Source organism: Geotrypetes seraphini, chromosome 3 (genome assembly GCF_902459505.1).
Source record: "Geotrypetes seraphini chromosome 3, aGeoSer1.1, whole genome shotgun sequence".
In the NCBI taxonomy this organism is placed as follows: Eukaryota; Metazoa; Chordata; class Amphibia; order Gymnophiona; family Dermophiidae; genus Geotrypetes; species Geotrypetes seraphini.
In genome coordinates, this window is record NC_047086.1 from 351720114 (window position 1) to 351743213 (window position 23100).

General features: G+C 41.7%; 1 protein-coding gene across 4 annotated transcripts in view; it reads left to right on the forward strand.

Annotated features, from left to right (window-relative positions):
- The window catches only part of CENPF (centromere protein F), a 153232-nt gene extending 130460 nt beyond the window's left edge, over nucleotides 1-22772 (forward strand). For all 4 annotated transcript variants that reach the window (XM_033936676.1, XM_033936675.1, XM_033936678.1 and 1 more), the window contains 5 exons: nucleotides 109-2346; nucleotides 14726-14891; nucleotides 17361-17840; nucleotides 18198-18382; nucleotides 22163-22772. In XM_033936676.1, the coding sequence (XP_033792567.1) occupies nucleotides 109-2346; nucleotides 14726-14891; nucleotides 17361-17840; nucleotides 18198-18382; nucleotides 22163-22363 (3270 nt within the window). In that variant the 3' untranslated portion in view covers nucleotides 22364-22772. The remainder of the gene's footprint in view (nucleotides 1-108; nucleotides 2347-14725; nucleotides 14892-17360; nucleotides 17841-18197; nucleotides 18383-22162) is intronic.
- Nucleotides 22773-23100: the final 328 nt, after the last annotated feature.

Here is a 23100-nt window from a genome sequence, read left to right on the forward strand (position 1 = left end):
GATACCTCTGTCCCAAGTACTCCAGTCAACTTTTACTTTTGAAAATTTTGAGCACTGTTGCTGTTTGCTTACTTTATAATACATCATGACTCTTTTCTTTTTTCGTAGTTTCTGCAGACTGCATGTAAACCAGAAAATCATAACCAACAAGAAGTACATATTTTGCCTGTAGAAAAATCATACCCCCAAACTGATAATGCCCCAGCCAGCAAATGTATTCTAGATATGATACACAATAAAGATTCTTCATATGAAGACGACATAACTAAGACTACAGGAGAGAGTTTTACACTAGTAAATTTTGGGGAAATGAATGAAGCAGAAGAAACTATGAATTCAGAGAGCAAAGATATGAGCTCCGTGCCTCCTATAGATTTTGTGAAGAACCAGCTAACCACCGAAAGTATCCGAATGGAACTTCAGCAGATACCAAGTGAAACTACACAGTTGCTTGAGTGTGTGAAGGAAAGTAAGAAAAAAATTGATATTTTGTTGTTGGAAGTTAATCAACTAAATTTAAGTCTAGAGGCACAGCAAATGGAGTTAAGTGCAAAGACGAGCACAAATAGAGAACTGGAGAGGCATGTGCTGGAACTTGAAACAGAAAATCTAAACTTAGTTAAGGAAATTAAATCAGTTTCTTATGATAAAGAGCAGTTGTCTTGCAATTTAAGGAATGTAGAAAAGGATCTTGAGAGCATGACTGCGGAGATAGAAATATACAAGGTCAGATTGTCTAGTGTCACTGAGATGTTCAGTTGTCTAGAAGTAGCTAAGGAAGAATGGACTGAAAAGTATTTAGAAGCTGAAAATGAATTGAAGAGAATAAAATTAGAGAAGGCCAACATTGAAAATCATGCCTTGTCAGTAGAAGCTGATATTGAAGTGCTCCACTCAAAAAGTCAGCTTTTAGAAAATGAAAATGAAAACAAACAGAAGTTGATTTCTAATCTGCAGGAACAGCTCTCCATAATTACAGCTGAGAGAAACCAGCTTCATCAAGAATTAAACGGTTTGTCAGAAGACCAAGAGGCATTGCATCGAATGAATGAAAAGTTAAAGAAGGAGGCCGAGGACCTCCAATCAAGTAAAGCAGATTCCATGGAATTCATCAAGACACTAGAGGAAGAAATCAAAATACAGAAAAGCATGATTCAGACTGCAAAGTCTGACGCAGACCAATTCTTCAAAGAAAAAGGCAAACTTCATCAACATCTGCAGGACCTTGAAAAGGATTTAGAATTACAGTGTCTACAAAAAGATGAATTGAAAAATCAAGTAAGGCAGTTAATTCAGGAAAAAGAGCTACTGGCAAAAGAATCTAAAACTTTACAAACCAAATTAAATGGGTGTGAAACTGAAAATCTGAAATTCTCCAAATCTCTAGAAAGCTCACTCTTTGAAAAGGGTGAAATATCTGCAAGACTGAATTCTGCTCAGGAAGAGATGGCTCAGCTGAGAAATGGCATTGAAAAACTGAAAATACGCATAGAATCAGATGAAAGGAAAAAGCATCACATAATTGAAAAGCTAAAAGACGGTGAACGAAAAAGAGATTCTCTTCTGGATAAAATTGAGAATCTAGAAAGAGATTTACAAATGTCAGAGGAAAATTTAGAAGATATGATTCTTCAAGCTGAAACCACAAAAGAAGAGGCAGAAAAACTAAGAGACTCGAAGGAAGAGTTGATGAAGAAACTAGAAACTTTGGAACAGGAGCGAGATAGTCTTCAGTCAAAAATAGAAGAGTTAGATGAAGACTTAAACCAAAACCAAGAGAAGATTTCCACATTAGAAAAATCCGTCTCTACCATTACAAAGTTGCTGGAGAAAACTGAACATGAAAAGATTCAAATGGAAAAGGAGTCAAAAAATGTAGTCCTTTTGCTGCAAACAGAATTAAAAGATTTGAATGAGAAAATACTATTTTACTGTAGTAAACAGGAAATATGGGAGGTAAAAGAACAAGGATTGATTAGTCAAGTTACTTGCCTGGAATGTGACAAAACGCAACTGTTGCAACAAATTCAGGAAGCCCAGATTAAATATGCAAATCTAGAATCACTTAAAGAACAGCTAAGTCAGGAGCTTGAGGAATGTAAACAGAAAATGAATGAAAAAATTCAAGATACCTTGCAGCATCAAGTTAGAGCTGAGAATGAAAGCTGGAAGCAGGAAATGGAGAAATTACAGAATGAAAAGAATAAACTGCAAAAGGAGGTACAAGAAATATCCACTGAGAATGGCACATTCCAAATTACTATTGATTCTTTGGACATTTCGCAGAAGAAATTGGAAAGAGAGTTGGAGTTTACAAGATCTGAAAGAACTTCCCTTATTGAAAAGGTACTACTATTTCAACAAGATCAATTTATATGAACTTTCTGTGTAAGTTTTAAAAAACGAGAGGCCAATTCAGATTTGAAATAAATGACGAAGGCCCGGATTCTCTATAGGCTGCTGATATCAGTGGTCACCTAAAAAGCAGCTGCCGATCACATGTCATTCATGCGATGGTGCCCTATAAAGAATCATGGCTCTGTGAAAGATAGGCACTGGAAATGTAGGCCAGGGTTTTCCATGCCTATATTTCCAGCGCCTGTCTTTATCATGAATCATGACTACACAGGAACTTAGATTGCCTAACGCCACTTCCTGCGTTAGCCATGCCCATAGTGGCATTTGGTGGCCTAAAGCGCCTACATAGGCATGATTCTGGTGCATATTATTTAGGCACCGCTAGGCACTTTAACGGTACCATTTTAAACGGCGTTAATTAACTCAGGCACCAGTAGGACACATACCGGTGCCTAAATTTACGCAGTTTCTAGAATTTCCTCCTAACTGACACTAGATACACAGTGCAATTGCGCAAATTGTGGTCAAAGACTGGATTCATAGTTTGTTGCCCACAAGATGCAAATCTTGGGGTCACAATCCGGTGGGCTGTACATTCACATCACTGTCCCATCCCCAGGGGGGTTGCATGTTTTCTGTGGCCACAATAATGGGGTTCCGCCACTGAAAGTTTGATGCACAGTGCATGATGTATTGAGGTTATGTGCTAAATTTGTAGGATGAGGAAAGTTTTTCTCCTAAGCAACTTCCATTGAAATAGAAACACAATTAGCATATAAATATGATGTACATAATTGCCTAGGATCAAAGTTTGCCCACCATAAGAAGTCCAAAGTAGATTGTTCTAGAAAATGCAGTGTGTGTTTTTGGGTCTTTCCATCCAGTTTCTCAGATACATGTTTATGAGGTAGTGTCTTCAAATGGGTTAGGTTTGCATATAATTAAGCAAACCAGAATACAAATCATTCCAATAAATCTGATCATCATGCATCAAATTCTGACCATAAGTAATATTTAGGGGGCAGTCATTTATCTATGCAACTCATGTAAATGTAGCCAAATGCCAAACTGAAATAGTATTTATTGGCAAGTCTAGTGTGACAGTAAATATCCTTTTAATCATAGCTCCAAAGTCTTACTTTTTTATTTTATTTGACTACAGTTTAAAAAAAATCATCTCCTTGGTTGTCCTTGGGTATCTGAAAGCTCTAATTCTACATGTGCAAATATGGGTGCACATTTAAAGAATGACATGAGGACAGACTTGTCTCCGTGAGTTTTGTCACTCTCCCTGCCCCATTCCTGTAAGCTCTGCCTTAACCGCACAAGCCTCGGACACTTATGATTTTTTTTTTTTTTTAAGTTCAGTCAAGTTTTATTGAGCATTTTTATATAAAACAACAAGAACTCGTGGGGATGAGAAAATGAGTTCTCGTGGGGACTGGGAAAAATTTGTCCCCGTGTCATTCTCTAACGCACATCCAATTTGCACATGCAATTTAATTGATAAGCCAGTTACAGTAGCACCAATGATTGGGTGCCAATCAATTGTCCGTGCTATTGGTGTTAATTAAAATTTGTGCGCACACATAAATTTTACACACAGATCTGAAAGGGGTTGCAGACATGAAAGGGAATGGGCGAAACAAGGATGTTCCTTGAATTTGCATGCAATTTTATTGCATAAGATAGATCCACGCTTAATTTAGGTGCAAGAATTTATACCAGGTTTTAGTTAGTGTAAATGCTTGAGCCAAAAATTAGGCTCAGATCCTGATGCTATATGCTATTTTATAAACAGCGCCCAAGGGGATCACGTGATGCAGTGAGGAGTGAGGACGTGAATTCCGCAGCTCCCGGGCCCGCGCACACATTTTAGTGATATATACTTCTTTTTGTTTGGCATCTGGCTGTCTTTCTCCCGGATCCCTAATGGACTCTTTTGTGTCTAAATCGGGAGGAAGTAGACCAAGCAGATCGGCAGTTAAAGCGAAAGAAAAATCGCCACCGGCAGTTGACAAGATGGCGGCGTCAGGCCCATTAGCAGCGGGGGAGTTTTCAGAGGAGCAACTGCGACAGCTTACCTCGGCGGTTCGAACCGCTATGGCCCCGCAGATTGATAAATTATCGGGACAAATTTTGCATCTGGAAACGCTGCTGGGAGATACTGTGACCCGCACTACTGAACTTGAGACGAGAGTCTCTGCATCGGAGGATTCAGCGCAAGCCATGCAGAGTCACGTTCTTCAACTGCAGCGACGTTTGGAAGACACAGAAGGAAAATTAGAGGACCTTGAGAATAGATCTAGAAGGGATAATCTTCGATTTATAGGAGTCCCTGAAACTGTGTCCGATCGGCAGCTTTCTACTACCTTTAAGGATTGGCTTGTAGCTGAGTTCCCATTGCCTGTGGGTATGGGTTCCTTGTGTTTGGAGCGCATTCATCGAGTGGGCCGATTAATGGAGGATCGTCAGCGGCCGAGGGTAGTACTAGCAAAAATACATAATTACCTTCACAAGATGGAAATTTTAAGGCAGTATCGTCTCAAACGAGATAGCCTTAAATATGAGGACTCCTCGATTCGGATCTTTCAGGACTATTCCATGGCTCTGCAGGATCGGCGTCGGAAGTTTCAACCTTTGTGTTCTACCTTAGCTGCAAATAAGACCCGGTTCCTGTTTTTGTATCCAGCTATTCTAAAAATTCACTCTAATGGGGTCTGGAAGACCTTTGACTCTGTAGAGGATGCAAAAACTTTTGTGGCACAGCTTACCTAAGACTGTATAGGGATCTTATCTTTGGGTGAGACTGGATGTTATCTGATAGTGTTTTCTATTCTGTGGGAGTTGTTATGGTGCCTAATACTGTGTGTTTCTGAGTGTGTGTGCGGGCCCGTTGCATTTTACTGATCCTGATGGGCTCCACTGGGTGGATCCTTTTGGTGGGTGAAGCAGATGGGGGGTTTTTGGGAAAGGGGATGAGGTGGGATTTGGGTGGGTTTGGTTTTTGGTGTGGTTTGGGGTATGTTTTTGATACTTGGGTGGGGGGATGTCCAGAGTTGCCTGGGAGAGTGGGGATGGCAGGTTTGATAGAGTCATTTTTCTTTTTTCAGTTAGATAATTCTGATTATTGTGTATTTCTGGTCACTTTGTGTATTGTAACCCTGGGGGAGGCTGGGCTCCCGGGGTCAGTTTTTATAGATTATGGTTGGTATATATTTCCTGAGTTCACTGATGAGTGCGTCCTTTAGGCTGGTCTCCTGGAATGTGGGGGGTATCTCCTCTCCTGTCAAGCGACAGAAGATCCTTGCTGCGCTACAGCGTACTAAGGCTGATTTGGCGTGCCTCCAGGAGACCAGGCTTACGGATGAAGAACATTTGAAGTTACGTAGGTCCTGGGTGGGTGAGGTATTTTTTTCTTCCCCCACGGGGCGTCATGGAGGGGTGGCACTGCTCCTTCGTAAGTCTTCTCCTATTGGGGTCCAGGTCCTAGAAAAAGACACATGTGGACGTTATTTGTTGGTACGTTTGCAGATAGGGGGTATACGGTATTTGTTACTAGTGGTGTATGGGCCCAATTCAACCCCACTTCCTTTCTTTCAGAGTTTAATCGCGCTCCGCTCCAAATATCCTACTGAGCCTCTGTTGTTATTGGGTGATGTCAATTTAGTTATGGATCCTGATCTTGATAAGTCATCTACTCCTCGGACTTCTTTTGGGTCACGGGGGCTTCTCCTTTCAAATTTTTGCTCTACGTTAGATTTGGTGGACCCCTGGCGGTTATTGCATCCAGAGGTACGGGATTATACCCATCTGTCCCGTGCCCATGGAACATGGTCCCGCCTTGACTATGTCTTAGTGTCTTCCTCTTTATTCTCCCAGGTAAAGGCGGCTCGAGTAGGCTCGATTCAGATATTAGATCATGCCCCAGTTTGGGTCGATCTTCAATTGGAAGAGAATTTTGTCAGTCCTAGTCGTTGGCGATTTCCGGCTTATTTGAAGCAGGATACTGATTTTCAATCTTTCCTTTTGACGCAATGGGAGGAGTATGTTACCTATAATGAACAACATCGAGAAGACCCATCATTATTTTGGGAGGCAGCAAAATCTGTTCTCAGAGGCCAGGTTCTCTCTTATGTTTGTTCCCGCTCGCGGAGAATAAATAGAGCAATTGTAACTTTGGAGCGTACTTTACGGGTAGCTAAGAGAGCTTTCGTATCTTGTCCTTCGGCGACGAATAAAGAACAGTATTTGGCTGCGCAGACAGCGCTTAATTCTCTGTTACACTCGCGCTCCCAACGGTGGTCCACCTACCGCAAATTCAAATTTCAGCGATTTGGTAATAAACCTGGCCGACTGTTGGCAAAGATGGTAGATGAGTCCACGGGTAGGAAACCGATTTTGGCCTTACGTGCTGCGGGAGGGCGAGTGGTGACTCGCACTGATGCTATAGCGGAGGCCTTTCATGATTACTTTGCTGCTCAGTATAGTAGTCATTCAGCCTCCTCTGGGGATATGATTTCTGATTATCTTATATCTTCAGGGATGCCCACCTTGCCAGCAGAGGCAGTGTGTCGTTTGAATAGTCCTTTACAAGCGATTGAACTACAGCGGGCCATTAAGACTAGTAAGTTGGGTACAGCCCCAGGGCCCGATGGCTTTACAGTAGAATTTTATCGTATGTTGGAGCCTCATATATGTGGTCCTCTGCTTTCTTATTATAATACCGCTGTGCAGGAGGGTGCTTTCCCACGTTTTGCAAATGACGCGTCTATAGTATTGCTTCTTAAACCGGGTAAGCCATCTGAGCTTCCTGGTTCGTACCGTCCTATTTCGCTGCTTAATGTAGATGTTAAGCTTTTTTCTAGGATTTTAGCGGATAGACTTCTCCCTTTTATACCTAGTTTAATTCATACTGATCAGGTAGGATTTGTCCCTGGAAGACAATCTGTTTTGAATGTCCGTAAGATCTTGTTGGCCTTAGCCCACGCTCAGCAAGTTACACTCCCTACTTTGTTGGTAAGTCTTGATGCCGCCAAGGCATTCGACAATGTTGCCTGGGATTATCTTTTTCGTACTTTAGACTATCTTGGGATATCGGGTTTCTATCAAGCGGCTTTATATTCTCTTTACGCTAATCCTACCGCCTCTTTGATAGTTAATGGCCGTCTTTCAAATACCTTTTCTATTAGAAGGGGAACACGACAGGGGTGCCCACTTTCCCCTTTACTTTTTATTCTTACTTTAGAGCCGTTATTATGTACTCTACGGCATTTTGGAGAGGTGCGTGGACTGACTATCGCGGGGCAGGAACTTAAAACCTTAGCTTTCGCGGATGATTTGTTGCTTATTTTAACGAATCCTGCTCACTCCTTACCTGTGGCGTTGGATCTCATTGCGGAATATGGATTTTTCTCAGGTTTTACCATCAATCTTGAAAAATCGGTGGCTTTGCCGTCTCATTCTTTTATTTGTGACCAGTGGGAGGGTGACTTTCCTTTAAAGTGGGCTGACGGGGCTATTAAATACTTGGGGGTGCATATTCCCGCGGATCTTTCTGTATTATATGATATTAATGTTCAGCCCTTATTTCATAATCTGACCGTGCGTTTACGTTTTTGGCAACCCTACCCTCTTTCTCTTATGGGAAGGGTGGCCCTTCTCAACATGATAGTTATTCCTACCTGGTTATATGTGTTTCAAGTTTTGCCGCTTTATTTATTGAGTCGGGATGAGACCAAATTTACCCGCTTGGTTCAGCACTTTTTATGGCGGGGCCGTCGTGCTCGGTTACCTTACCGACAGGTGGCGAAGCCTACTTATAAAGGGGGTCTGGGCTTGCTGAATCTGCGTTATCTCACCGTGGGCTGCGGTATGAGGCATATCAATGACTATTTTAGAGGTACGTCAGATTTTACTAACACGGTTTTGGAGCTGCAGAGTTTTTCAGGGGAGCATTTTAGTGCTTATTTACATTCAGTCCCCTCTACTCTTTCTTCGGATTTAAGGATCCGGGTGTTTGGCCTCCCCTTACGTCGAGTGTGGAAATGGGTATGTAAATTTCATAATATCAATAATAGAGAGTCTCCTTTTCTTCCTATCCGTTGGAATAATAATTTCTTACCCGGTACTAAAGGGTCCTGGTTTGCGAGGTGGGAGGCACGGGGGTTGCAATTTCTATTTCAATTACTGTTGGATGATGGTTCGATACACTCGTTTGACCAACTGTGTCAGGATCATGGTCTGGTGCTTGCGGATAGTTTTGCCTATTTGCAAATTAAACATTATGTTCACTCTTTGACCCGGGCTAATTTATGTCGTGTCAGATATGATTTATTATCTGAGGCCTATACCTTTGATTCTCAATTGAAGGTTCCTCTTCGAATCCATCATAGGCATTTACAGGATGCAACCCCCCTGCCTGGTTATGAGGGTCTTCAGACGTCATGGTCCCAAGATTTGGCGATGGTGTTCTCAGAAGACTTTCTTTCTCGTGCTGTAGCCAGACTGGTAATGTTACGGAAATACATGTATTTTTGGGAAATGCAATACAAATTGATATTTCGGGTGTATGTGTCGCCCCATAGGGCGTTTTGCGCAAAATTTCGTCCTACTGACCTATGTGACAAATGTGGCCAGGGACCTGCTACATTGGGACACATGTTATGGCACTGTTCCGCTGTTCAGGTCTTTTGGACCAGCCTTTTTGTATATATTGGGAACCTTTGGAGAGCATCAATCAGAGTGTCATCTACAGTGCTTTTTGGAGTTGTTCCTTCTCATCATCCTAGGTTGCCAGGATTGAGTGCTTTTCTTCGCTGGTCTGCTCTGATGGCGTTGAAGTGTATTCTCCTGCGGTGGTTGGATTTGGAAGCGCCGGATCTTTCTTTATGGCGTACACAGATGATTCTTCTATTATCCTGGGAACGTAGAGACATTACTGACTTTTCATCTTTACGGGGACAGCGATTTACAATAGTGTGGGAGCCTTTTTGGAATACATTGACCTCGGTGGCCAGAAGTCGTCTTTTGAATTGCTGAATGTATAACTTGCTATTTTATTTCTTTTGTATATTGTGTGGGGAACTCTGGATTGGGGGGTGGGGGGTGGGTAGAGGGCGTTTTTTCTTATAATTAACTTGGAGTGCTTCTTTTCTGGATGTCTCAGTTTTTGTGTTACTCCAATAAAAATTATTTGACTATAAACAGCGCCCAACTAGAACTAGGGGGCATGCAATGAAGCTACTAAGCAGTAGATTCAAAATAAACTGGAGAAAATATTTTTTCACTCAACATAGAATTAAACTCTGGAATTACTTGCCAGAGAATATTGTAAAAGCAGGTAGCTTAGCAGGGTTTAAAAAAGGTTTGTATAATTTTCTAAAAGAAAAGTTCATAAGCTATTATTAAGATGGACTTAGGATAATCCATTGCTTATTCCTAAAATAAGCAGCATAAAATCTGTTTTACTTTTTTGGGATCTTGCCAAGTAATTATGACTTCTGGCGTCCCTTCCGGATTCCATACACTAGGTGCTCAATCCCAACCCGCAGTCTGGGAGTTGTAGAAATCCACAACTTTTCTGAGCATATGCTCCACCCCCTTCGCCCAAGAGCTAGGAAATATATCCAATTACAATTTCTGCAAACAGACCATGCAGAAATGTTTTGCAGTAGTTCTTCTTTTTCTTATTTTACGAGTTCTTAGTTCGTTTTCTGCTGGTGCAGTGTCTGAGCGCTGGACTCTTTGGATCCATCTTTGAATGAGGACGCTGCCTCAAGGATCATCTTCAGCGGCCAGATTCTTGTTGGTATAAGTCTGGATGACCTCTACTAAGGTGTTGCCGAACACTGCCCTAAGTTGTTCCCTGTGAACAAGTTGCGCTGGACGTCGGGAGGGGGTTGTAGTTCTCTTCGTTCCTCCTGCAGATGTCATCAGGGATACGCAGGTTTTTCTTCCCAGAGACATTCCCAGGGCTGTGCCCACATTACAGCGTTTTCAGTTCCAGGTATCCTCGGGTTCCTGTATAGTGGTTGTACCTCAAAAAAAATTTAAAGGCGCCGATGATGCCAGGGATCAGGCGTGACTTCCTCATCTCGAAGGCTGCCTTCTCAGTTTTGTCAGCAGTGGACTTGACTTTCATCGGACACTTGTTAGTCCTTTTTGCTTGCCTCTGGTTTGGTTTCTGGACTCTGGCAAGTCGACTGCAACAGAGTCCAGGGTCTGCGGTACTCTACAATGCCTCATAATCATCGGGATGCTGGAACCTGTTGCAAAACACAAATGGGAGCTTAGGCAATTACTCCTTATACTTCCTCGTGCTAGAAAGGCTCAGAGGATTGGAGACCCATTCTGAATTTACAGGCAGACACTTGCTTCTTGCGAATTCCCTTTTTTCCAAATGGACAACAGAGTACACGGTGATAGCTGTTGTCTCTCCAGGGGAGTTTCTAGTGTCCTTTGATCTCACAGAGGCTTGTCTCCATATTTAAATCTGCCCGGAGCTTCACAGGTTTCTGCGTTTCCATGTTCTGCAACAACATTTCCAGTTCACAGCTCTGCCCCTTGACCTCGCGACGGCCCCCGCACTTTTGTCAAAGTGATGGTCCCAGAAGGGGGACCAAGTCTACCCTTTCTGGGACAGCTGGTGATCTGGGCTCCATTTTGTTGGGCATACGAAAGTGCGGTGGAGATAGTAGTGTCTCTGCTGCAGGTGTTGGCAAGTCAGGAATAGACGCTTGGCATCCTCCCAGTCTCTGGAGTTTCTGGGGCTTCTCTTTGTCTCCAGACAGGGTCGTGTATTTCTTCTTAAGGCAAGTGGACAGAACCTTCATCAACAGATCAGAATTCTCCTGGACTGTCTGGTTCTCTCATCCTGGTTTTATCTGCAGGTTCTGGGGTCTCGGGCAGCCTCCTTGGAGGCGATCCCCTGGGCCAGAGCACCTATGCACCCTTGATGGGAGTCCTTCCTGTCTTGATGATCTCCGCAGAATTTTCTCCTTCAGATGCCGCTCCTTTGGACGAAGCCAGTTAGCTAGCAGTGACTTCAATGGGGGAAGGGGGGATTCTCAGCCAAGGCTGGCTTCTTCGGCTTTCCAAGTGGATGATTCTTAGGACGGATGCCAGCCTGTTGGGTTGTGGGCTCACTGCAGGGCCCGCCCCATTCAGGGGTAGTGGACTCCTGGTCCGCAACATTGGTTGAGCAATCGTCTGGAGCTTTGGGAAATTTGGCTGGTGCTACTCGCTCTCCAGGCCCCAGCGGTGCAAGTTTTTTTATGCCACAGCGGTGGTGTATGTACATCATGAAGGAGCTCTAGTGTTCTCCCTCTTGGGCCAGAAAGAGTGTCAGCGTTCCACTGGGTGGAAGCACATCTTCTGGTTTTCTCGGCGGCCCATGGGGCCTGAGTCGACAATGTTCAGGCATACTTCCTCGGCCGAACATTCCTGCACTCAGGAGCATGGTCCCTCTCACAGGAGGTATTTTGTCTGATCTTACAAGAGCTGTGGTTAGCCCCAGAGGGGCTTGTTGGCTTCAGCAGAGATCACAAAGGCCAGGAGCTTTTTCGGTTGATGGAACAGTGAGGAAACTAGGGCCAGATGCCTTAGTTTGGCCCTGGTTGGCTCACGAGTTCTTGTATGATGATCCCTCTTGGCCTCTGGTTGGTCGGATCATCCACTGGATAGTAACGCATCCTGGCCTGGTGTTTCCAGTGGCTCCGGATTGACCCGCCACCCTTGGTATGCAGTTTTCGTACATCTGTAGCGGGACAAGAAACTCCGGCTCCCTCTTCATCGATATCTTCTCAGTTGGGGACCGGTGCCTATGGAGAACCCAGGCCTTTTGGTCTTACAGCATGACTCTTGAGTGCTCAGCCCTGATGAAGCATGGTTATTCAAAGAAATTTATCTCAACTCTTTTGCGCTTGAAGAAACCTTCTACTATGGCTTCTTATGCCAAAGCCTGGAAAGCTTTCCTACAGTGGTGTGCTAGGGATTAGGTGGAGCCTGAAAAAGCTCCCATTTCGGTAGTCCTGGCTTTCCTTCAGGAGGGTTTAGACAAAGGTCTGGCAGTGGCCTCCCTGAAAATTCAGGTGACAGGCCTTTCGTGTGTTCGAGCGCACAGAGGCACTAGTTCACTTACTGCTTATCCAGATGTGACCAGGTTTATGAGGGGGTGCTTTGTCTGCATCCTCCCTTACATCTTTCTTTCCCTTCATGGAATCTTAATATCATTTTGCAGGGCCTTAGATAGGCCTCTTTTGAACAACTGAAGGATGCTTTTCTTCTGGACTTAATGATCAAGATGGTCTTTCTGGTCACCATTGTCTCAGCACGGTGTATTTTGGAGCTTTATGCTTTTTCATGCAGTGAACCCTTTCTCCGTATTACGAACGCAGGTGTTTTCCTCCATACTGTACCTTCATTCTTGCCGAAGGTGGTCTCTGTTTTCCATGTCAACCAGGAGGTTAGGTTGCCTGCATTTCATCCAACAGGTTACCAGATGCTAAGATCCACATTGGGGATCAGCGCTTAAGAAAAAGATCTGGGTGTCATTTAGGACAATATGCTGAAACCTTCTACCCAATGTGCAGCGGTGGCCAAGAAAGCAAACAAGATGCTATGGTAAACAAGACTAAGATTGTTAATATGCCTCTATATCGCTCAATGGTGCAACCTCACCTTGACTATTGTGTTCAGTTCTGGTCTTCTTATCTCAAAAAAGATATAGCGGCACTAGAAAAGGTTCAAAGAAGAGCAACCAAGATGTTAAAGGGGATGGAACGCCTCTCATATGAGGAAGACTAAAGAGGCTCTTCAGCTTGGAAAAGAGATGGCTGAGGGGAGATATGATTAAAGTCTACAGAATCCTGAGTGGTGTAGAACAGGTACAAGTGGATCGATGTTTTGCTGCTGAAGATTTACAAAGACTAGGGAGCACTCAAAGTTAAGGAGTAGGATTTTTTCACTCAGAGAATAGTTAACCTCTGGAATGCGTTGCCAGAGGATGTGGTAAGAGCAGATAATATAGTTGGTTTTAACAAAGGTTTAAACAAGTTTCTGGATGAAAAGTCCATAGTCTGCCGTTGAGACAGACCATGGACTTAATCACTACTTGCCCTGGATCGGTGGCATGAAATGCTGCTTCTATTTGGGTTTTGGCCAGGTACTTGTGACTTTGATTGGCCTCTGTGAAGGCGGAATACTGGGCTAGATGGACCATTGGTTTGACCCAGTAAGGCTATTTTTATGTTAAATTCACCTAAAACTATTGTATTAACCAAGTTTAATATTAAAAATTCGATATACCGCCTTTTCAGTATTCAAGGTCTTATCAGATTCAAGGCCTTATCAGATTCAAGTCTACTAAAAATTCAACCCCATTTGAATAATCACTATAAAGAATTCCTGGAGCACAATAGCATAGAACAAATTTTAACACAGAAGTCAATGCTAAAATTTCAAAACCAGCCAAGAAAATCAATTCCTGTTTAACAAATTTATAACATTTTCTAGAAACTAGAAGTACTCCACCCCCTTCTTTCTAGTTTGGTTATAAGCATAATAATGAGGTGAACAAAACTGAATATGGTAATTAAAACAATATCCTTTGGCAATAGCCATGATTCTGTTATACACATCATGTCAAGACACTTATCGTTTATAAAATCAAACAAAATGAGATCTTATTTCTTACAGACTTGACATTAATCAATACAATTTCTAAAGAATTGTAACTATTGTCAGAACCAGCACAAACTAATGGAACTTGTAGAAGAACTCTTACACATTGGTGCACAATATTTAAAAGCTAAATCCCCATAATGACCCCTCCCACAAATAACAGATATCATGGAACCATCCAAGAAAATAAAAAATATCTTTTCTAAACAATATCCAAAAGTAAAGTTCAGATTCTAGTCAGTCTGCACAAAGGAGTACATGCTCCATTGGTGCAACAAGGAGACACACGGCGTCTCTGGTGACAGGTCCAGTTACTAATAGGCCTTGCCACACAGATGACATCATCTGAAGGCGGGTGTCAGCTGTAGTCCATCCAGGCGCAGATCCAAACAGAGTGACAGGAGCAAGCTGGAACTGAAAATAGCGCCAATGGCAATGAGCTGACCAGGAACAGACAAGGCAGATGTTAACCACCCTTTCAGCTCTCCTCTGGTGTCGGGCCTGGTTACTTTTGATCCTGTCGCAGACAGATGACATAAACTTTCCTCCTTTTCTGGGTTCAGCATCTTGCCTTTCTTATGACCCTGGTGGATAAATGATCCAAATTTTGTTTTGATGTGCCAGCCAAGAATTTTGAATACATACTGGCCTTGCAATCCTGTATTAAGAATCTAATTTTTTGTAGGTCAACAATCTTCAAACTACAGTTTTTCAGCTGACAAAAGAAAATGAAACTAGCCATAGTAACCTTGAGTTGTGCATAAAATCATGTAAACAACTGGAACAGGAGAAAGAAATACTACAGAAATATACTGTGGAACAAGCAGATTTACAGAAAAAGCATGAGAAAGGTATGTAATAATTTTGGAAGGATTTGCAGTACAAATGTTGTCACAATTAAATACTAATGTGCTCTCATAAATGTATTGATGTAATTTTCTTTTTAAAGAAAATCTCAGTGATATGTTGCTGATGTCAATATTCAAGCTGATTAATGCGGTTAACTTCGAAATACACCACTTTAATTGTTTCTGTTTCAAAATTTTGAGCTGGAAAGCATATAACTTTTGCCTGGATATCTTGATGGCCCCTAAAAGATAACTATTTTAGAAGAAGAATCGGGAGATGTTTGCTAGGAGAGGAGGAGGGGGATAAAAGTTGTTCTTTGTAAGTTTAGAACCACATATTAGGTGGTTTGATAAACATGTAAGAAGGACAAAAATACACCTAAAGATATCTTTAAGCAGAATAATTTGGCTAAATATTGGCCTCTGTGTTAATGTGTCTTCTATCATGTTAATCTTTTTTTTTTTTGGTTAAATACAGACAGTTGCTGCTTAGTAACTACACAGTAGAAGTAGAATATATAGATCAGTTACGAATTTCCTCATTACAGAATAATCAAAAAAGTTAGTAATATTAATAACAGCTTATATACCACATTACTGTGAAGTTCTATGCGGTTTACAAAAGATTAAGCAGAGGTACAAATTGACTGACTTCAAGAGGGGAAGAAGAAAGAGAAATAATTAGACAGGAAATTCATTGTTGAGGAGAAAAGTGATCAAAAGGACAGTAGGTCGCTATTGAGAGGAAAGAGATAAGTGGATCAGTTGTCAAGATGTTTTAGGAACAGGTGTGTTTTTAGACATTTCCTAAATTCCTCATAAGTAGAGGGCGAAAGTAATTGTTCTAGGCCTTTACCCCATGATGCTGCTTGGTGTGAGAGAAGGTGTTCATGGTGTTTTTTCAGTTTGCAACCTCTCACTGGGGGGGAAACAAAGTTGGAATGTGAACTTCTCTTGTGTCTGTTGGCTGAGAAGGAGAAAAGGTCAGTAATGTATTTAGGAGCAAGTCCGTGTAATGCTTTAAAGCAGAAACAGGCAAATTTGAACTTTACGCGTGCCTCTATCAGCAGCCAATGTAGCTGCCGGTAGTAGGGTGTCACGTGGTCAAATTTCTTTAGTCCAAAGATTAGTCTAACTGCCGCATTTTGCAACAGTTGTAGGCATCGCATATTCTTTTGGGAAATTGCCAAATAGGCAATGTTACAGTAGTCAAGCAGGCTTAGTACGAGGGATTGGACTAGGATTCTGAAAGCCGATGTAATTAGATTTTTGCCCAGAAAAGAATATGCAGTGTCAGCTGCTTTTTGCTTCATGGTTACTGTGGCATTACCTTACCATATACATTGATTATAACCAGTTAACTAAGCAGATGTGGCCTCATCATAGAGCAATCACATTTGTTATTCAAAGATCTTATTATCCCTATAAATTACATAGGGAATAACAATATAGCACTGCTTAAATTCTTGGTATTTTGAAAATATGTGGCAACTTAGTGCAGTATAATGGAGTTTCTTGTGGTTATTTGGAGGCATCTGTAGAACTTGGAATGGACTGTAAGTCCAGGGCCAGTTTTCAGTAACTGCCCAGATGCAAAATCTGCAGGGAACACCATAGACCTAATAGGCACTTCTCAAGGAAAACAATTTGCAGGTTTTTTTTAACTAGTTTACGTGGCTACCTAGTGACAAAAGTGCCCTTAGAGCTTGAACCTATTTTATTTGCAAGTAGAGGAAAATTGTGAACAGATTTGAAAATTCCATTTCCTGACTTAAATGTGCAGTGGTCCAAAAGAGCATACAATATTGCTGGATATATAATATTTTTGCTACATCTATGCATGATCATATGCTCAGTGTTAAAGGCTTAACAGGTAATTGGTAGAGCATATAATTTAAGATTTTGACTTGAACTTAGAAATTCTTTTTAATGGAGGCTCTATTTTACATTATGGATTTGGTATTGCAGTATTTTCTTGGTAGAGACCTCCACTTTGCATAGCAAGTTCATTTGGTAGTGCTTTCTACAAAGCACCTGACAGCAAGCTTTCTACTACACAAGTCTTATTATTTAGAATCATCTTACTTTGGCGATTAAAGGGAATTATAATCAATAAGGACTACTGTTATTTTACTGTTAACTCCAGTTATTAGTAATTAGGTCTCATTCATAAAATGGGACTACTAAAATATCACAAGTCATTGGTAAAATAATACATCTTAATAGTAGCCCATGTTGATAACTATGCTTCCTAAATAAAGTGAAACTTTGTATTTTTGTTGTTTTACAAACTTTGCAAATCATGGTTATTTACATTAGCCTGTGATTAATTTTCTCTGTTTGACTGATATTTTATTAACATGTTTTATTGTGGTTTTATTTTGCTAAACTCTTGTAAACCGTCCTGGAGCATTTTTGGGAAGAGTAGTTTATAACAAATACAGACATTAACAGCTTATTTCCTTTTGACAGATGCGGATTTGGATACAAGCATAGTTTCTTTAAAGTCAGAACTGAAAGAAGTTAAAGAATTCCTAGAAGAGAAAACAAGAGAAGCGGATGAAAGTATGGAAAAGTATTGCAATCTAATAATCGGCCATCACAAATTAGAGGAAGCAAATGACATGTTAAAAAAGCAGGTTGATTTGCTTACTACCTACCTGAGACAGCCTCTAACAACTCCACTACCTGAAAGTCCCATAAGTTCTGCATTGCAGACTTCCGAGGAGGTGCTAAGGCTTAGTGATAAAAAGCCAACTAAAGAAAAACAACTATTAAGGGAACCTGCCAAACTTCCTTTAAAGAGACAAAGGCCAAAGGAAGGCAACACTGATGATTCTAAGCAGAAAGCAACCACCCCTCAAAGTTTAGCTAAGAAGGTTAAAGTCAGAGTGACTACTGGTGAAGATATGGAATATGAACTAGAGGGACTACCAGACATAGTAAAGAAAGGTAAGTATTGTATGCAAAGATTGTATTGTATCCAATAACTGTAACTGTAATTTTATATAGTCATATCACCATGTAAGATAAGATGCCTCTCCATGCACAGTTCTAAGAGTAATCTTATATGATGATGCACTGTAATGCTATGACTATTGAACTGTAACCCATTCTGAGCTCTTTGGAGGGGACAGGATATAAAACTAAATGTATGGTCGTGCAAGAGCAGCTTCCTAAAGCCTTTATTAGACTGAATTGAAAATATAACAGATATAGTTTAATTATTAAGAGTGCACAAATCTAAATGAAAAGTATCTGTGTACTGTTTATCAGCTATATTATTAAAGATTGTTATTTCTGTTCCAGGATTTGCCGATATCCCCACAGGCAAGCGTAGCCCTTGTATTTTACGTAGAACAACACTAAGGACAAGTCCCCGTCTTGCTGCTCAAAGGATGTCCCCATCCACCCAGCAGTGTTTGCAGAATGGCAACTTAGAAAATATTACAGATAGCTCTCAACCATCACATGGGGGCAGCAAATCACACAAGGTAACAAAACTAGAAAAATGTAGCTTCAGCATGCAGGGCTATAGTTTTATCCATTAATGCATTTAAGCACGCACTGTAAAGCTCATTCACTAGGTTTACACAAACTGTTCATTATGGCCTCTGCGTACTAACGCTTAACGTCTGATAATTGTGTTATTACGCATTATATGCCACAAGGCTTGCATTATTCATTAGGCTTTGTTGCAGGTAGCATGTAATAATGATAGCATGAATTATTAACAAATAGGGTCTGTTTTATTTTTTTATTTATATGACTTTATTTACCATGTTTCTGAGACCGTTTACCCAAGGTGATGTACAGGAAGAATAAGCCAAAAATAAATATTTGAAAGGAGAAAGAGGATAGGATTTCAAATTTAATATGGATTTGATATACCACCTTATCATTTGTTTCAAAGTGGTTGTACAATAAAAATTAGGGTAAAAACAGGTAAAACGTTTAATATAACTTCACAAAGGATAAAGTACATTACTGGACAAACAGGAATGAATGGAAAGAAGGGAAGAACTACAATAATTAAAGAAAAGTAAGGTATAAAGGGGAAAACAAGAGGACGGGGTTAAGAACAAGAAAGTCCAATACAAGTGGACTAATTAAAGAAGGAAAAAAAAAATTAATTAAAAAAATCCTTAAAAGGACATTTAGGGCTCCTTTTACTAAGCCGTGTTAGGGCTTTAACGCGCATTAAGCTGGTGTTAGTTCTAGCCGCCTAATTTCCTGCATGCGCTAAAAACGCTAGCGCACCTTAGTAAAAGGAGCCCTTAAATTTGAAAAGCATCTTTAAAAAGGAATTTGATATGCTATCTTTCTATAGTTTACAAACAAAGCATGAATCTTTACCAGTCAGGTGTTATTCACCTATACCCGTGAGTTTTTGCTGAAAGAATCATCTACAGCTTTTCAGCTCTGCCGCCTTGTGTCAATGAGCAGTGCCCTATAACCTTAATTTTTCCTTGTGCAAGCGAATTGTAAGGTGTCTTTTCTTCTGCTTTGCGTTTGATTTATTATTTGGGGGGTTTTAATGTGAAGTTTGAAGCTTCCCGGTGCTCCAGAGGTTCCCAGGATTTCTGGGTTAGCTGTGCCTGGCAGAAGATATAGTCTCTGGTTCAGAGAACTGTAGCTGTGGGGGCAACTCTTTCACAGGGCACCTACCTAGCTGGCCTGCACTAAAACTTACTATAGCTTGAAATGTGTTCGCTTGGAAGCTCGGCTCGCCCTTGATTTATCAGACACTTGAGCACAGGCTGAGTGGCCTTGTGTTGGTCCAGAGGATTATAGTGGGTGCCAGCTGCAAACTCCCCCCCCCCCCCCCATCGAAGATGCATGAGGGGCTAGTGGGTTTCAGGGTTTCAGGCTCTCAAAGCCTTTCTAAAAGACAGCCCAGAGACAAGTTTCTGGAGGATAGTCTATGCTTGTCTGAGGCAGAAATTTTTTCCATTGTCCAGATGCAGTGTGAGCTGATGCAGACACAGCACCAGGCAGTTCTGTGAGTAGACTCTTACTGTCTATGAGAGACCTGGTTGGTCCATAAACTGAATTTCTGAGGGTCTCTGAGTCTTTCTGTAGGATCCCCCTCCTCCAAAAATCTCTTTGCTGAATTTCTGAAAGTTTTATATACCTCTTGTCAGGCCATTTTCTGACGCTAAAATGCTGCCGCGACAGCCATCTTGGATTTCCCAATTTTATTTTGAAAGCCTCTATCTGCCTCAAAACACCTTGATTTTGATAAATCGATTTTGATGAACTCTCTAGGTCTTTCTAGCCCTGTAGGTTGCCAGTTTTTTTCTGAATGGCTGGTTGAGGAGCGTCCATGTGCCACATGCTGTGGGGTATGTGATAGGGGGGCGGGAGTGCTGGGCTTAGTCCACTCTAGTCCCTCCAAGGTCTTGAAGTCACAAGATGCTCGAATGTTGGGTCAAAAAAATCCCTCCTAGGGCTCTCAAATTATGACTTGGCAGCAGTGGCAAAGCATAAATGCGCAGACATCTTGGAACCCATGAGGAGGCATCAGATGTCCTAGGGTTGTCAGGAGATAAAAGTTCAGCACAGCACCAAAAGTTCACCATCATCACTGCCATAGATCTAAGGATGTGAAGGTAGCCCCAGTCCGAGTTGCTGCCTGTACAGAAAGCCTTTGGGGACTTTAGCTTGTACATCTGTTCCAGTGTCAGGAAAATGTCCACGTTCCTCTATCAAAGTGCACGCCTAGATACTATAACTATTGAAAGGGCAGCAACACTCTTGGTATGCCAACAGACAAATCAATGTAGTTTTGCCTTCTTTTAATCTACTTCCATGGAAGCTTGAATTATCCAGTCACCCAAAGGAAGGGTGAACTCAGATACCCTGCTTGCAGAAATGCACAGCCACTACTTCCATGACCTTGAAAAAAAGGTCTGTGATGCTGAAGCCAGACTGTAACAATGGAGGGGGGGTTGTGGACTATAAGAGCCACAGTTGTCTCCACTTCCTCTTGCAGCCCTCAGCATTCCTGTTGTTATGGTACATTGGGTTGAGGTGTTCAAAACGTCCAAGTGCCAATTTTCAAAACAAACATTTTAGATGTTTTGCGGGACGTTTACCCTCCAGGACATCTAACTCATAAAGGGGCATGTTAGAGGCTTATTTTGGACAGGATTTGGGAGGGTTTGGGGACAGCTTAGACTTGGACATCTTGCAGCGATAAACAAACCTAATATCCTAGGCTGTGGAGTCGGAATCGAGGAGTCGGAGACAATTTTTGGTACCTGGAGTCGGAGTCGTGGGTACCAGAAATTGAGGAGTCGGAGTCGGAGTTGAAGGATTTATCTACCGACTTTACAGTTCTAGTTGTGAGCTAGACCTGTTTTAGAAGCATATTGAATGCAAAAAAAGTACCCAAACTGACCAGATGACCACTGAATGTATGACCCCCCCCCCCACACACACACACACACTCTCTTCCAGTTGTTACTGACCCCTCCCACCTACCCCCACCCCAAATATCTGAATGAAAATGTACATACCTGTGTCTAGAACAGCAGCACCTGGTATGAGAAAACCTAGTAGAACTCCACAGAGATGTCTTAAGTAGCCAGGTGAGAGGGCTACTGAACCATAGAGAGGAGGAGCCAGGCCCAGAAGCCACTCTAACCACATTTATGGTGGAAACCATATTTGTGGTGGAAACCACATTTATAGTGGAAACCTTACTATATTACCATATAGGTGCCACCTACAGCCATAAGGGCTATTGGGGTGGTAGACAGGTAGGTATAGTAGGTTTGGGGGAAGTGTTGGAGGGCTCACCTTACATTATAAAGGGGTTATGGTGAGATGTACTTCTGGTACCCTTTATGTGACTTTCACAGCAGTGCCCTCTCACTGCTTTGTTGGCATGTCTGTGTGGCCAGTCCATTACAATGCTGGCCCCTCCCATGTCTAAATAATGCTAATTTGGACATTTCTAACTTGGACATTTTTGTGGTCGAAACTGAATAAAATTATAGAGGTCTAGTGGTCTAGATGTTATTGCAGCCAAGACATTCAAGCAGGCAATTTTCAAAGAAAATCTATGGACATCTAGCAGTTTTGCCAGTTTCAAAAATGGCCTTTTCTCTGCCCCCTGACTTTGGACGTTTTGTGGGAAATGTAAAATATCCAAAGTCGAACTTAGATGTTCAATCAAAAATGCCCCAACATGTGTATTGTACAATTATTTCTCTGCCTTAGTTTTAATAAAATTTTACTAATCGGTGTGGTTTTTTTCCCTGTTGTAGTTAAGTGATGCAAAGCCTGTAAGATCAAGTACTGGAAGAATGGACTGTGCAGGGTCACCACTGTCTACAAGTAACAAGATTAAGAATCCATCTTCTGAGAGTCCTAAAAAAGTTCTCGTAAAACAGAAAAGCAGACAGTCCAAGACTATCAATAAATCATTTGAACAAGTGGAAGAGGAAGAAAATTGTACTGTGCAGTAACACATTTCAAATTGTTCCATATTAAATGATTTTAGATGTTCGGAAAGACTGTATAAAACTAGAAAAAAAACATTTTACTACTTTTAGATTTTAACAGAACTTTGCTCTGTTGAGGACTTAATATTTGCACAGGAGTTCATAATTTTCTTTTTGGTTCCCATACCCCTTTAACTTATCAATGAAACTCTCGCCATCCCCTTCCTAAACCATGTGCCCACTAGTGACTACTGAGAGCTACATGTGTTGCTATCTGTTAGCCTCTAATTGCTAACATGTCTCTAAAATTACAGTAGTACAGTGGTGCCTCACACAACGAACTTAATTCGTTCCAGGAGCAAGTTTGTTATGTGAAAAGTTCGTTATGTGAAACGCGTTAAGAGCAGTGACTAACGACTGCCTGCAGTGCCTGTGGGGAAGGATGTAATACATCGGCAGCGATCGTGGAAGCTCGGGCGACTTCGTTGTGTGAAACGAAGTTCGTTGTATGAATCAAGACATGAAGTTCGTTGTGTGCAGCGTTCGCTGTGCGAGGCGTTCGTTATGCGAGGCACCACTGTACATGGTTATACTACTACTAACTGTCTAGTCCAGGGCAATAGTTGTGTCATTCAGTACAAGTGAGTTATCTCCCCTTGGCTGCAAGCCATATGCAGAAGGAATCCACTCTGGATTTTTTTCTGTGACCCTCCTACTTCACCAGAGCTCTTTTTGATACGCTTTACTGCTGTTGGCTTTTT